Source organism: Helianthus annuus, chromosome 3, assembly GCF_002127325.2.
Source record: "Helianthus annuus cultivar XRQ/B chromosome 3, HanXRQr2.0-SUNRISE, whole genome shotgun sequence".
NCBI classification, from domain to species: domain Eukaryota; kingdom Viridiplantae; phylum Streptophyta; class Magnoliopsida; order Asterales; family Asteraceae; genus Helianthus; species Helianthus annuus.
This window is the reverse complement of record NC_035435.2, coordinates 18,476,344-18,491,862: the sequence shown is the minus strand read 5'-3', so window position 1 is coordinate 18,491,862 and position 15,519 is coordinate 18,476,344. Positions and strand designations below refer to the sequence as shown.

Below are 15,519 nucleotides of genomic sequence, written 5' to 3'. Positions count from 1 at the left end.
AGAATCTCTTCCAACCACTGCTACCGCATTGGCATGCAGGCAACATCATTTGAGGCATTGCACGGACGCAGATGCCGGTCACCTCTGTGTTGGGCGAAAGCCAAATTACCGGCCCAGAACTTGCACTTGACACAACAGGTAGGATTGCCCAGAATAGGCAACGCATGGCGGCAGCTCCAGACCGTCAGAAAGGCTACGCGGGTAAGCGTAGGAAACCTCTAGAACTCCGAGTCAGAGACTGGGTTCTACTTAAAGTTTCACCCTGGAAGGGTGTGGTACGTTTTGACAAACAGGGCAAACTTGATCCGCGATATGTTAGACCGTTCGAAATTTACCGAGGGGATCGGTAAGGTTGTTATAGACTAAACCTGCCTGAAGAGTCGAGTGCGGTACACAACGTCTTTCACGTATCTAATCTGAAGAAGTGTCTGTCAGATGAAACATTCGTTATTCCTTTTTAGGAACTCGTGATCAGCAACAAACTACGCTTCGTTGAGAAACCGGTTGAAATCAGGGATCAAGAAATCAAAACCCTCGAGCGTAGTGTAACCAACAGAACGAGTTCGTTGTAACTCACGCTGTGGCCCAGAGTTTACCTGGGAACGGGAAAACCAGCTGATGCGCATGTATCCCCAGTTGTTTACAAACATAACTTCCAGCACTGAAGCTACAACTAAACTTCGGGAAGGAATTTCCAGCCAACATGGGGATGATGTGACACCCCACGAAAACGTCTAATCACACTAGCTTGTCAGTGGCTGCGCGCTAAATTTCGGGACGAAATTTCTTGAACTTGGGGATAATGTGACACTTTGGGTTTTCCTGTACGCGTCTTGGATGTTATAGTTAAGTTTGTGAAAATCTGTACTATGTGAAATACGTACAAACTCTGTGGGTCTTATGCTACGTGACTTTTCGTGCAACGTGATTGAGTGTGCTATGTGACTTACATGTTTGTTTTGTGGACGCTCGTGAAACTGCTTGTATCTACGAGCGGTAATAGAGTATGTGTATACACATAGAGCGTAACGTTTGACTTTCTGCTTAAATTTCGAGGACGAAATTCCAGTAACATGGGGAGAATGTGACAGCTTGAACCCTTGATCCTGATCGTCGAGAGACGAGCCTATGGTGGTTATTGTTATTATTGTTACTATTATTATTATTATTTGCGAAATAATAATAATTCACGACGAGAATTCCAATTATTTACGCACGAGTTATTATAAATGGGCCAGTACGTTGGAGCTAGGCACATAACATTGCGGATCCAAACACACTCGGGCCTAAGCCCAACTCAACCCACCTAAAAACCCTACACTATAAAACACCCCTAAAAACCCTACACCCTCAGCTAACCCAGCCGACACCTTCCCTCCCTAACCTCTGCCCCTTCTCCCCTGCAACTCCGATGACCGGAGTTATTCCGGCTGTCTCCGGTGACAACTCCTTCGACGAGAATATCCGCACATCCACACACGCACCCTCCATCCTCCTCCTCCTTACAATTTCCTCGTCCTCACCTCACAGCACCACCTCCTCTTCCGAAACTGACAGTCGGCCACCACTACTCCAACGGCGAAAACAAGTGAGAGGAAGAGACGACAGAGAGGATGGGTCGGCCTTCTCCGGTGACCTCCGTGTTTTCGGTGAACTACGACGGCGACTGTAGTGTTAACGATGGAGGCTCCGGCTAGCAACTGTAGTGGCTCGGGTTGCAACAGAAGAGGTAATGGTGGAGTTTGGTGCGAGTTCGGGTTCTCGGCGCTGACCCAACCAGTTCAGGTCTCGTAGCAGTCCGACCGGGTCAGATTTGACTTTGTTTGTTCGGGTCAGTCGGGGGCTTGAAGCTTCGAGTCTCGTCAAGTTCAGTCTCGGGTCGCACCCACAACCCTTCGGTCAGTTTACTTATGTTTTATGTTTTGATCTTGTCAATGGTTGGCTGCTTGTTTGTGTTATGAATACAAAAGGATCCTAAAATACTTGAAACTGTTGTGATTATATTACGGATTTGGTTGAGTAATTTGCGGTTGATAACTGTTGTGGTATACATATGATTAGAGTGTGATTTAGGAATTACATGACAAACTGATTTTATACTAGTGAGTTGTTTGTATGATGTAGATGATAGATATAAAGAGCCTTGGATGTATAATAGTAACTGTTATGTGAAATTTGGATATTGTTCATATTGAACTAAGATTAGAATTGTGTGTTTTCCTTATTTATCATAACCTGATGATGTTCTAATGGTGTAGTGTTAAGAATGGATCATGATATATGGGTATTTGAATGACTAGTGATGTAGCTAGTGGAATGAAGTTGATTATAATCCACTGCTTGTTCACTGTTAAGTACCTGTTTGCTTCGAATCATTTTGAAGGAGTGGCTATTGTTACCTGATGATTAATAATGATGATATGATATTTCTCGTAAGACTGTTATATGATATAAAAGTGTTTGATGATGTTTAAGGTGCATGATAGAGTGATTTTTGTGATAAAATGGCTGCATATGTTTCGGGTGGAATATAGTGATAAATCAGTAATAGATAATGGTTGATTAGAATCCGCTTAGAATTATGAACGTGATGAACAGTTTGAATATGCGATGAAAATTTGAAGAATATGTTGATTGATCCGATTTGGATTGGTAGAATGTTGAAAACATGTTAGTGACTTTTGATTGGATAGTACACGCTCATGAAATTTGATCGGATAGTACCTGCTTATGAAATCTGATTGGGTATTACTGACATGGAAATTCTAGAAGCATCTGCATAGTCTACGAGTCGAGACCTTACGGTTGCGACTCGAGACCATTGAGGGACAATTCGAAACCAGACAAGACACTCCAGGAGTCGAGACCCGCACGATTGCGACTCGAGATCTCATGATCTCGACTCGAGACCTCTACGGTTGCGACTCAAATGTTCACAACTCGAGACGAGTTGTTGCGACCTAGAATCCAGTGGTTGCGACTCGGGACCTCTTGTTCTCGAGTCGAGACCACCCGGTTTCGACTGGACTGCCTTGCTTAGTTATTGGGCCGCACAAACTGATATTTTGGACTGTGTGCTACTGTTAATGCTTGACTGTTAACTGTTTAACTGTTTTTATGATAGGATAGGCCCAATGACGCATATACTGCTATGCTAGTGTGACTTACGTGCTATGTGCTAAATATGTGTAGTTGTACATGCCATTACTTGCTCACGAACCTAATAAATATTTATAAACCATAATAGGGTATGGTTGACCAACGTAACACGAGTAAATTAACTACCGAGCAAAGCAAAGGTGAGTTCACTACTTTTTACTTAAAGCATGCGTTCCCGGTGGTTGGGAAACGGAACGAAACAACTTTTCCTGGTTTGGAATTGCTTACTATCTCCTTACGAGGGATGCGGTATTTCTATCTCCTTGTGTGGGATACGGGTAACAACATTATCCCCGGTGAGGGATACAAACTTACTTTCTTCCCTTGTTATTGGGAGCTTTTAGTTAATTACTGTTTATACGGAAATGCAACGAGCAACACTAAACGAAACTCTATCACTCAAGTCCCTACTATACATAATACCGATTAGTCGCCGGGGCCAGGCGAACGGGTTATTAGTTGATAGCGCTATTTAGGTCTTACCAACCTCACACCGTGCCATGGTATGGGATCGGTCGTGAACTAATGTACTCAGGCATCCGTCAATGATGATAGAACATTGACATCGGGGCATCCTGCGGAAACGCAACGGTTACCTAGTGTTCGGTATTGGAAAAACAGTTTAGTCGCTTACTTATGGGGTAGCTCCCCATGGCATGTATAAACGGGGTAATTAACTGGTTAAAACAAGTTTTTGGAATTAAAACTGGAAAACTGCAAACACGTGAACTCGCCAACGTTATGTTGACACTCTACTGCATGCTTTGCAGGTTGCTCGATACGGCTTTGGACGGACGTTGCAATCGGATGGAGTGCGTGGGTCGTAAGTAACATGTTATTAAACTTGTGGTTTCAATTATGATACGTTTTCTTCCCTTTTCCGCTGCGAACTTAAACTATGTTTTGAAAAATTTTAAATTGGGTCACTAAATATGCTAATGTTTATAACCATAACTATTCCGTTCAAAATAATTAGTGGCTAAGATCCTGGTCGTCACACGCCTCGCGGTAATACTCCGCATGTGGATTTTGAGGGTGTGACATAAGTCGTAAGTATCATGAGAAGCAAAGGCGAGTCCGTGCCCTTAGAATAAATCTACAAGTAGATTTAATGGAACAATTAAAGGAAATTCAGGAAACGGCCATCAAGGACGATGCCGAAGGAATGAAAGGTTACCTAAAAGAATTGGAACAAGGAAATGATGGAATATGGAAATTCCACAAAAGCATAATTTGGGTACCTAAACAGGGAAATTTAAGATCAAAGATTTTAGACGAAGCTCATAAATCTAGGTATACTATACATCCAGGAAACAATAAGATGTACCGAGATTTAAGAAAGAATTTTTGGTGGATAGGAATGAAAAAGGATATAGCCGAATACGTATCTAAGTGTTTAACCTGTTCACAAGTTAAAGCCGAACATCAGAAACCCTCAGGTTTACTACAACAGTTAGAAATGCCTGTATGGAAATGAGAACTCATAACAATGGACTTTGTTACTAAGTTACCCAAAACCAGAAAAGGTAATGATGCCATTTGGGTAATCGTGGATCAATTAACCAAATCCGCTCATTTTCTACCAATAAAGGAAACCTTTAGCATGGAAAGGTTAGCCAAGTTGTACGTAGATGAAATAGTATCCTTACATGGAGTTCCACTCTCCATTGTATCGGATAGAGATAGTCGTTTCACTTCCCATTTCTGGACAAGTTTCCAAGAATCAATGGGAACCCGACTCAATTTAAGTACTGCATATCATCCACAAACAGACGGACAAAGTGAAAGGACGATCCAAACTCTAGAAGACATGCTCCGAGCATGTGTAATTGACTTTGGTGGTAATTGGGATAACCATTTACCATTAATCGAATTCTCCTATAATAATAGTTATCATTCAAGCATTGAAGCCGCTCCATTCGAAGCACTGTATGGACGCAAGTGCAGAACTCCCGTATGTTAGGCAGAAATAGGAGAAAGTCAATTATCAGGTCCAGAAATCGTGCAAGAAACCACTGACAAGATAACACAAATCAAGGAAAGATTAAAGACGGCTCGAGATCGCCAAAAAAGCTATGCAGACAATCGCCGCAAGCCACTCGAATTCCAGATAGGAGACAAAGTACTTTTGAAAGTATCTCCTTGGAAAGGAGTCGTACGATTCGATAAGAAAGGAAAACTAAGTCCAAGATATGTTGGACCATTCCCAGTGATTCAACGAATCGGACCAGTTGCTTATCGCTTACAACTACCAGAAAAACTAGCTGGAGTACATGATGTATTTCATGTATCCAATCTTAAGAAATGTCTATCAGACGAATCCCTGGTAGTACCTCTTCAAGATGTAGAGGTAAATGAAAAGCTGAAATTCATAGAGAAACCTTTACAAATAGAAGATAGGAAAATCAAGTTTCTCAAACACAAGCGACTAGTACTGGTGAAAGTCAAATGGAATTCAAAGAGAGGACCAGAATATACTTGGGAACTGGAGTCAGAAATGAAGCGGAAATACCCTCATCTATTTCAATAAATCTCGAGGACGAGATTTTTCTTAAGGTGGGGAGGATGTAACAACTCTCATTAAAATTTATAATTAGAATGATAATTAGTCAATAAGGAAACCCTAGTTGAGACACCCAAGTAATTCCGCACTAACCCTAAAATTTTCAGAACAATCAGAATTAGGATCAGGGCCCCTAAAACTCAGGGGGGGGGGGGTAAACCCTAAATTGATAATTATCAATAAAATCCGTTGTCACAATTGCAATTCAAATTTTTGATGATTCATGCAAGCTAGTCCCGTTTCCAGCTAGTCTAGGTAAATAGACTGCACCCTTTACGGACCGTAAAGGAAAATGCTTTACGGACCGTAAGCATATGTGCTTCCCTTACGGACCGTAAGGGTTGAAGCATACGGTCCTAAGCGAGGCTATTTTCTGGCTATAAATAGCCGACCTTGGGACTTGAAATTAGAAATGAAAACGACGTTCAATTGTTGTCTGTACGTCGAATTAACACCAAAATACTACTATTAAACACACACACTGCACTCGAATCGCTGCCGCAAAACAGGGTAATTACTCGATCGCTATTACGATTCATTTTCCGAGATCAATATATCCAAAGAATGTTTAAGTGCCGCCCACATTAGGGTTATACTTTGTCGTTCGTCGTTAAATCGATGAATGTTTAAGTATTGCACTTTGTCGTTCATTGTGAGAATTTGATCTCGTGAGTTATCGTGACTGCTGTATTGATCACTAATCCAGTTTTGTGTGCATTATTATTACTATTAGGTTAACGAGGCTAAATCATATTCTGTCTGTACTAAATCTGCAATGTGAGTCATTCTCTCTTTTTATCAATTGTTTTACAATACTCCAAATTATTTTCAGAATTATAATTACAGTGATTAAGTTGATGTAATCACCAAATTACAGCCAGTATGTGGGGTATTGTGCACATTACTATAGTTTAAATCATTTTAGGTGGGCGAACCTAATCTTAATTGATTTACGTCATTCATTGGGGCAGCCAATGGTGATATGACCACTGTCACAGATCCGGTCGAGTGACAAATACTGTGGGTAGTTGGTTGATATCAGAAACATGCGTAAAAGATCTTAACACTGTGAATAATAATAAATGTGTCATTTTCAGTAAAATGAATGATTCACTCAGTATTTCCCCGCTGACAAAACCGTTTTCAAACATGTTTCAGGTGATCTACTGTAATTCAGGAAAAGTGCCGAGGAGCATTTCAAGTTTACGATAGTGGCTCAATATAAAATAAAGAAATATGTTTTGAAACAAAGATTATCAGAAAAATCTTATTATTGTAAATTATCGGGGTTTGTCCCGAAATTGTGAAATGAAATAATCGGAAAAATTTTTTAGCTTTAAAACGATCTTGATGTTAAAAATTTCCGCTGCTAAACTCAATTAAATAAATATCACGGGATTTCTGACCCGCGGCTCCTGAAACGGGTTAAACCGGGTCGGGGGCCGTGACAAAGCATCTATCACTCAACCCAATAAAACCGAGAAATAAACACGGACTGACCTAAGCTCAGCCCGAAATTACCATAATGGGTTTCGTTCTCTGACCTAATAGCGTACGAAAACCGGCTTCGAGTAGTTCGGTGATTGGTGCTAAACTTGATAATTAAACAGGGTAAAGTACACTATTTTTAATTTTTATCCTTGTGTTTAGAGGAAAAATACGAACTTGGGTGTTAAGCTTAATTTTTACAGACTAAGTCTCCGAAAGAACTACTTGTTTCAAATATGGTCCCTGAATTTAATGGTGTTAAATTGGTCGGTTAACATTTGGCCTTAAGCCTAGATAAAATCCACCCCATTTGGCCTAACATGTCCTGCACACCTCCATTTCTATAAAAGAAGGGCTAATCCTGTTGTTGGAAGACTCCACTTTGACTATTGTCCCTCATCACTTCATCTCGATAGATAATTCATTATCAGGCCTGGTAAAAAAAACTAATTTAATTTATTTTGGGTCATCTTAAAAATGAAAAAAAGTCACAATGAGCCTAGAAAATAAGTAATGATGAGTCAAGATGTGTTTTAAAATTTTCATTTAAAACTAGAAATAGGTTAGGATGAGATTTTAGTTTTAACCAAACATATCTGGGCAAACCTAAAAGTGCATCCCACAGAGTCGCAGGCTTCATACAAATAAAAAATAAAAAAATTTAAATTTTAAAAATTAAATAAATCAAATAAATTTGAAAATTAAAAAAAATCAAAAAACAAAGAAAGAAATAATAATAACAAAAAATTAAAAAAAATCAAAAAAATAAAAAAACAAAAAAGATTAGATTTTTTCAATTTTTTAAAATATGTTTTATTTTTTAGTTTTTTATTTCCTAAATATTTTTAATTTTTTTAATTTTTTGATTTTATTATTTTTTTATTTTTAGCCTATGTTGATCGAAACCCATCTCGACTCAAACCCTTTCTAACCCATACTCATCCTAACCTATGACCAAACCTGCCCAACCCACCCCTTTTGCCAACCCTATTCACTAGACATATATACACACTTCCACTGGGATTCATGGTCCAGTAGCAAGACAAAGCATTTTAAAAAACTTCAGTGTGAGGTCTTGGTTCAAGTCTTACAAGGAGTAAGAAAGTCGTCGTTAAAAAATACATATACAAACACTTGTTATATTTATACATATCAATACTGACACTCGAAAAATCGTCTCGAGACTTCAGTAGTCTTTGACCCCTTTTAGCGGGTTTTTATTTATGTCATAGTTCTAGGTAATAACCGGGAAGGGTTAGATCCAGCTTGCATGGCTTTGAAGCCCGATCCTGTTAATTGATGCATCTACATTCGGCATGAGGAGTTGTTGTTCCACTTCATCAAGATTTGTCTGTAAGTAATATGTTTGGTCTTTATTTATTGTATTATCTATTAGCCTGTGGGCTTTAACCATTGTATTATGTCGATTTTTGTGTATAATCTTCATCCATGTGGATGTGGCTACTGAACAAGACATCTACACTCTGTTCTTGAGTCTCATTTAACAGGAGGAGGAGAAAGAAAAGAGATGAAAATACAAAAAAAAAACCATGTTCTCGAGTTTTTTTAAGGATAGGAGGGGAGGGAAAAGGAAAGAAAATTTGTCCATATATTCATCCTCCCAAATTGGAGAGATTGGGAGAGAAAGTATTATTAATTACTAAATTGCCCTCATATCTAATTAAAATGTTTTATGTTTAAAGAGTATAATGGTAAAATTGTTCCTTTCTTTTCTTTTCCTCCTAACTCGGGAACACATAAAATGCTTGATTTCTTCTCTTTTTCTTTACTTTTCATTAAACTCGGGAACACGAAAAAAAATCACATCTTTTCCTTCATTTTCTCTCTTAATTTATTTTTCTTCCCCTCTCCCTGTTAAATGAGACTCGGGAACATAGTGACGTATCTTATCTATTGACAGCATATGCATCAATGTATTGAGTACTTGTATGTATCACTAGATTAACCGTAAACAAACTCTCTCTTTTCACGTGATGAATAACAATCATAGTATTTGCTTCATCTTTTTTTTTTCCGTTGGAACTTTGTTGTTGTCAAATACAATTACACTTTACCAACAATGATTGCAATCATCAATTTTTTTTTTTTTTTTTGAGCTTATAACATAATACCCAAACCTCATTCATGCCTAAATATGATGCACTTATGGAATAACATTTGGGTCCAACCTTAACCAAAAAGCCAACGAGGCCCACCCAACTTACAAAACCCAAGATTGACCCATGCACTCTCTCACGGACCGGTCCTCGGACCACACATTTCGAAGTTTTAAGTTTCAGTTCTGGGCCGGTTCGGTCTGATCAGCTCGTCCTGCTTTGACCCGGCCCACTCTTAAAATAGACAATCTTATCTCCCCACTTTGGGTGTTTTTTATTTTTTATTTTAATTTTTTGAATTACCCTAATGGCTGCTAAACAAATTTGATTGCACAGAGTTTCGCTAATAACTAGAAAAAACTTTTATATACTATTGATGAATACCCGTAATCGAATCCGAACTTGATAGGCGAACCTGAAACCCGACGCATTTGAGACAAGTTTTGGGTTTGTGATCGGGTATGGGTCTGGGTTTGGGATTAGTTTTTGTTTTATTTATGGGTTTGGGATTTGGTAATATACCCGCGACTCGATCAAGTATTCAAGTGTACCCGATCACCCGATATAATTTCTTTTATTTTTTAAATATGTATATATATATATGATATATCAATTATTGACATGCACTATTTTTGTCATTCATGAATGGTTTGAGTATTTTTATTAGGCAGAGGATTCTGTAAAAAGTGTGACTTTTGTAAGAAGTGTAAGAAATAATCTTGGAATGACAAATGTCCCTCTTCTTAATTAATTCAAAAGGGTAGATTAGTAATTGTACATTTTTGTCATTTAATTGATTTACAATATAACTGAAAAAAAAATAACTGTCGTTGAGATTGTTTAGGGATTGGATCGAATTTTGTTTTTTTTTTTTTTTTTTTTTGCAAGATACAATAAAATTGCTGTCTACGTATCATTCATCATCAATTATAAATACAACAAGGCTTATCAAATCGATAGACACAATACAGTTGTTTTACGTCTGCGCCCTTCTTCGATTCTGGTGTTTTATATCAATTTCAATGGAGTCCGGCGATGCAGGTACATGTGTATCATAGTTTTTTAATCTCTTAATAGTTATCATGTTCCGACAATTAGTGTTATTTGTTCGAACTTTTGTTTTTTGGTATGCCGTTTTAACAGGACATTAGTATTGTTTGATTTTGTGTGTATGTAGTGTTTTATACATTCAGTTGTTCAGGGTATTGTTCTTTTACTGTTTTGCCTTTATCACTTTTTTTATTATTTTTGTTTGATTTTTTAGATGTTTAGTGTTATATGCATGATCCGTAGTGTTTTATAGTGTAGTGTTATATGCATGATCAATATTCTGTTTTATAGTTTTTTAGATGTGTAGTGTTATATGCATGATCAATATTCTGTTCACACATGTTATTTTCCTTTCATAGTGTTTCATACATTGAATTGTTTACCTTTGTCTTAGTAAGTCTTTGTAGTGTTTTAAAATTAACAAAGATATTTTTTTTTTTCATATTTAGGTGTATAGTGTCATATGTATGAACAATAGTGTTATATTCTAATCACACATCTGAAGTCCCCTTCATAGTGTTTTATACATTGAATTGTATGTTGTAGTGTTTTATCATTTACAGAGTTATTTAATTTTTTTTCTTTTTGATATTTAGATGTATAGTGTTTGTATCCACAATATATAGCGTTATATTATGTACAGCAATCTTAATTTTCATTTCATAGTGTTTTACCCCACACCAATACTGTTATATTTTGTGCAGACATTTATTTTATTAGGCATAGAGTTTTTATTATTATTAAGTGTTTTAAATCAACAGATTATTTGTTAATTAAGTTGCATAGTGTCTTTACAGGAAACAAATAGTGTTTTTTCTTCATATATTGTTTTTATCAGATTTAGAAACATGTTCTTATCAATGTTTTTATAAATGACTGATGTGTCGATTTTTCGTTGTAGATATTCCTACATACCAGCCCGTTGGTAATGTTCAGGTGTCCCCAAATTCTGAAAGGAGGACATTTATTCCAGATGTTGATGATTTGATTAAACCTCAGATGTATATGTTGTTTGATTCGCTGGAAAATGCCTTTCTTTTTTACCAAAGATATGCTAAGGCGGAAGGTTTCACAGTTAGGAAGGGTACTCAATACGAGCCTCGAAAGGGTGTAATACATAATAAATGGTTCGTATGCTCAAAAGAGGGTACTAAACCCTTAAAGGCGATTGACTCGACTTAGGAAGCTGGTAGTTCTAATGTTAACTCGAAGTCTAAGATTACTCGCAGGGTTCCTTCTATAAGGACCGGATGTGAAGCGTGCATTCGGGTTAAGTTAAACCCGGATAATCTTTACTTTGTTTATCACTTTGAGGAGTCGCATAATCACTCATTTGTTGCTGAAGATGACAGGTACTTGCTTCCTGAAAACAGATCTATGAATTACGTACAGGAAGAAGCCGTGAATGCTTTGAGTGCCATATACGTTGGTCCAGTTAGAGCGTTTAACATTATGAGGACTCCTTATGGAGGTTTTGATAAGGTAGGTGCCACTAAAGTTGACTTCAAAAACTTCAAGAGAGACTTAAATAGGTATATAGCTGAATACGATGCTGACATGGTTATCAAGCGCCTAAGAAGGAAGAAAGAATTTATGCCCAATTTCTCTATGGAATACCTTACAACTGCCGATGGCGTTTTACGTGCGTTGTTCTGGGCCGATGGTGATTCAAAGAGAAATTTTAATATTTTTGGGGATGTTGTGTCCTTCGATGCTACTTATCGGCGTAACAAGTTCGTATCCTACCTTTATTTTTAGATTCATTACATCCATAATAGATCTATATCATAGTGTTTTATCACCATGATAATGTTTTTAGTGTAGTGGTATATGCATGAAAAGACTCGTTAACTTAATTTTTTTTTGTGTAGGTACAATATGATGTTTGTACCTTTTACCGGCGTTGACAATCACTATCGTAATGTTACCTTGGGTGCTGCTATAATAGGGGATGAAACTGCCGAAACATATAGCTGGTTGCTTAACGCATTTCGGCAGGCGTTTGGGCGCGCACCACCTGTGATTGTAACTGATCAAGACCCAGCGATGAGGAAAGCTATTCAAGATACTTGGCCTGAAAGTAGGCACAGGCTTTGCATGTGGCATATAATGGAGAAACTTACTACCAAGGTTTATTAAGTACCAAAATTATGGTTTACGACGCTTATTGTTTTAATGGAATTGTTTTGTTGGTTTTTTGTACTTTTTATATATGATTATGTCGTTTTTTGTTTATCGATGTTGTTTTACTTTTATATAATGTTTTTATCAGGTTTTATCATGTATTTTGTATATTTAATTTTTTTATTGTTGACTCGTTGTTTATTAGGTTGGCGCCAACCTATGCAATAGCACCGATTTTAAGAAGAGGTTGTGTGATATTGTTTGGACTGATGCATTACTACCAGAACAGTTTGAAACCGAATGGGGTGTTATATTGGCTGATTTTGATTTGGTGAATCATGAATGGTTGCAGTCAATTTATCAGATTAGGGATACATGGATCCCTGCATACTATCATGATCAACACATGTCTGGGCTGATGCGTACCTCATCACGTTCGGAGAGTGAGAACCATTTCTTTGGGCAGTTTTGCAACCCGAACTGTACGCTTGTTGAATTCTTGGGGCATTTTGATTCTGCAATTGAAGCCCAAAGACACGAGCACAGGAAGAATGATCACGATACTAGGCACACGAACCCCCAAATATTTGCAAAAGAGTTTGTCTTAGAACAACAGGCGGCAAACATATACACAAGGACAATTTTCTTTGATGCGCAACTTGAAATTCAGACAGCCATTCACAAGTGTGGTATTGGAAAATGGGATGATAGAGAGGATAACTTTGTGAACATCTCTGTGAAGGACTTTTCTCAAACGTATACTACATTTTTTCAGGTATCCATAGAATGTAACAATTGTTTGTTTATAATTTTTTCTTGTCCATGGTGTTTTATCTTATAGTTTTAATTGAGTATATATATTTGTTCTTATTTTTTTTTGTTTTTATGTATTAGGTTATGATGCGGCAGCTAGACATGACCGTGAGTTGTTCATGCAATAGGTATGAACAGTTTGGGCTTTTGTGTGCGCACATTTTTTGCGTTCTGCGGTTTCTTGATATCAGGCAGTTCCCTGAAAGGTATATAATGCGACGGTGGACTAGGGAAGCTATTCCTAATAGTGCCCCTGGAGCGATATTGGGGATTAGCGAAAGTGATGATCGGTACCAGCAAGTTAATGGTGTTGTAAGGGAGATAACAAGGTCAGCCGATTCTCTTATTAACAGGTTGGTTCATAACTTTGATGCGTTGTGCGCTTTTAGGGACCATGTTGTCCAGTATCAATCGACCGCTGATCAGGCAGTCGTAAACGCACCCCCTAGGAGTCGTCGCGATAGGTTTGCTGAAATAACTGGATACACGCAAGAAACACCTGTAACTGTTCGCATGCCCAAAACCGTTAGATTTAAAGGTATGGGCAAACCTTCCAGAATGAAGAGTAATCGTGAAATGGCCATTATTCAGTCTGCAAAGAAAAAAAAGGGTCGTGAATGTAGCAATTGCAAACGTCGGGGGCATAATATACGTACCTGCACGTACCCGGCAAGGGAAAAGGCCGACGACTCCTCAGAAAGTGATGAAGCGGCCCTTGAAGGAGACGACGAAGAGGAGCTAGAAGATGCGGCGGGTGAAGGAGACGACGAAGAGGAGCTAGAAGATGAAGAGCAGGAGTAGTTGATTACTAAATTATGCAAACTTTGAGTTTTTTTTTCTATTTTTTTAATGACGTTTTATTTTTTTTTGTTGGATTCCTGGTGTTTGAGTTTATAGATTTCGAACTTGTCTTTTTTTTTCCATCTTGGCCATGAATGGGAAAACATAATTTTTTTACGTTGTTTTTATTAAAGTCGTTTATCATATTCTTAATATAGTGTTTTATATTTGAATTGTACTGTTATTTTATAGGTTTGATTTCGCATAACCTGATTCAAATGTCTCCATGATGGTAATCTGTATTAAATGCAGTAATATACACGGTGTTATTGTGATATACAGTTAGTTTAAAGTCTGACATTTAATTGTAGTGTTTTATGTATAATTATAGTGTTATATGTTTTTTTTAACTGATATAAATGAAGGAAATGAATTCTTTTTTTATAATATAGTGTTTTATATTTAAATGTAGTGTTATATGATAGTTTCAACTATGACAACAATAATCACGTAAATCAAACACTTAATTGCTATCACATTATAAATGTAGTGTTTTATACTGAAATATAGTGTTATATTAAGGAAAAAAAGACCATTACCATCACTTTGTACAGTGTGATCCGTTTTACCAGACAAAATGAAACCAGTCTAATATCTACATTAAAACGTGTATCAAAACATTTCAGAACCAGGCCACCAGGCTAATAATAAGACATGTATCAAAACATTATCAGTTGTAACGAAACTATGTGCTATTCTTCATCCAATCGTAACTCGATCCTTTGCTTTGCAGTTTTAGCATTTTCCACTCTTACATCTTGACTCAAATTTGCATACTCATGTACTTCTTTCTCCATTGTAGATCGCAGTGAGTTTATGTCACTTAACAAGATTTTTGATAAGTACTTTATTCGCAAGTCACATAGTTCTTTCGCTTGATCTTTCAACACCTCCCCCGTGATGCCTTGCTCTGGCGATAGCCCGCAGTTCCATTCGCACACCCTTGTCCCTAGTGAACAGAAATACAGATCAAATTAGCGTACATGCCAGTTTCAACTTTAATAATAAAACTATAATTACACTAACACCTTTAAAAGTCTCCATATGACGCATGACGAATATTCCACAATCTGTTCCGTTATACAATGTTTGCCACGGGAACTTCAGACTAACTGGTGATGTTGATCGCAGTTTTTTAGCGATAGTAGGCGAGTGGTTTTTGACAAACGCGCAGAATGCATTGATCTGTATAATTTACGCCGTCAAATGGGGTATTTTAAATGTTATAGATATTGTATGTCAATTATTATTTTTCTGGTAGTGTTCTTACCACTTTTTCTACGTAGCCGCTGTATCGTATGTTGATAGGGACATCACCCTCGATATTGTCGATCACCAATATTTGGGTTTGTGCTAGATTGAAGA

General features: G+C 37.5%; 1 protein-coding gene across 1 annotated transcript; it reads left to right on the top strand.

Annotated features, from left to right (window-relative positions):
• The first annotated feature begins 1,680 nt into the window (after positions 1–1,680).
• Positions 1,681–14,115, top strand: LOC110931268 (protein FAR1-RELATED SEQUENCE 5-like). Its single transcript, XM_022174669.1, has 7 exons — positions 1,681–1,729; positions 11,279–11,504; positions 11,607–12,110; positions 12,249–12,507; positions 12,707–13,276; positions 13,396–13,442; positions 13,506–14,115. The coding sequence occupies exons 1-7, from the start codon at positions 1,681–1,683 to the stop codon at positions 14,113–14,115; spliced, it is 2,265 nt and encodes a 754-aa protein (XP_022030361.1).
• The last annotated feature ends 1,404 nt before the right edge of the window (positions 14,116–15,519 follow it).

Excerpts from the sequence above, each read along its gene's own strand:
- LOC110931268 (XM_022174669.1), top strand. The coding sequence starts at position 1,681 with ATGGAGGCTCCGGCTAGCAACTGTAGTGGCTCGGGTTGCAACAGAAGA. Across the intron at positions 12,508-12,706 it reads TGGAGAAACTTACTACCAAG|GTTGGCGCCAACCTATGCAA; the intron begins GTTTATTAAGTA and ends GTTGTTTATTAG. Across the intron at positions 13,277-13,395 it reads CGTATACTACATTTTTTCAG|GTTATGATGCGGCAGCTAGA; the intron begins GTATCCATAGAA and ends TTTATGTATTAG.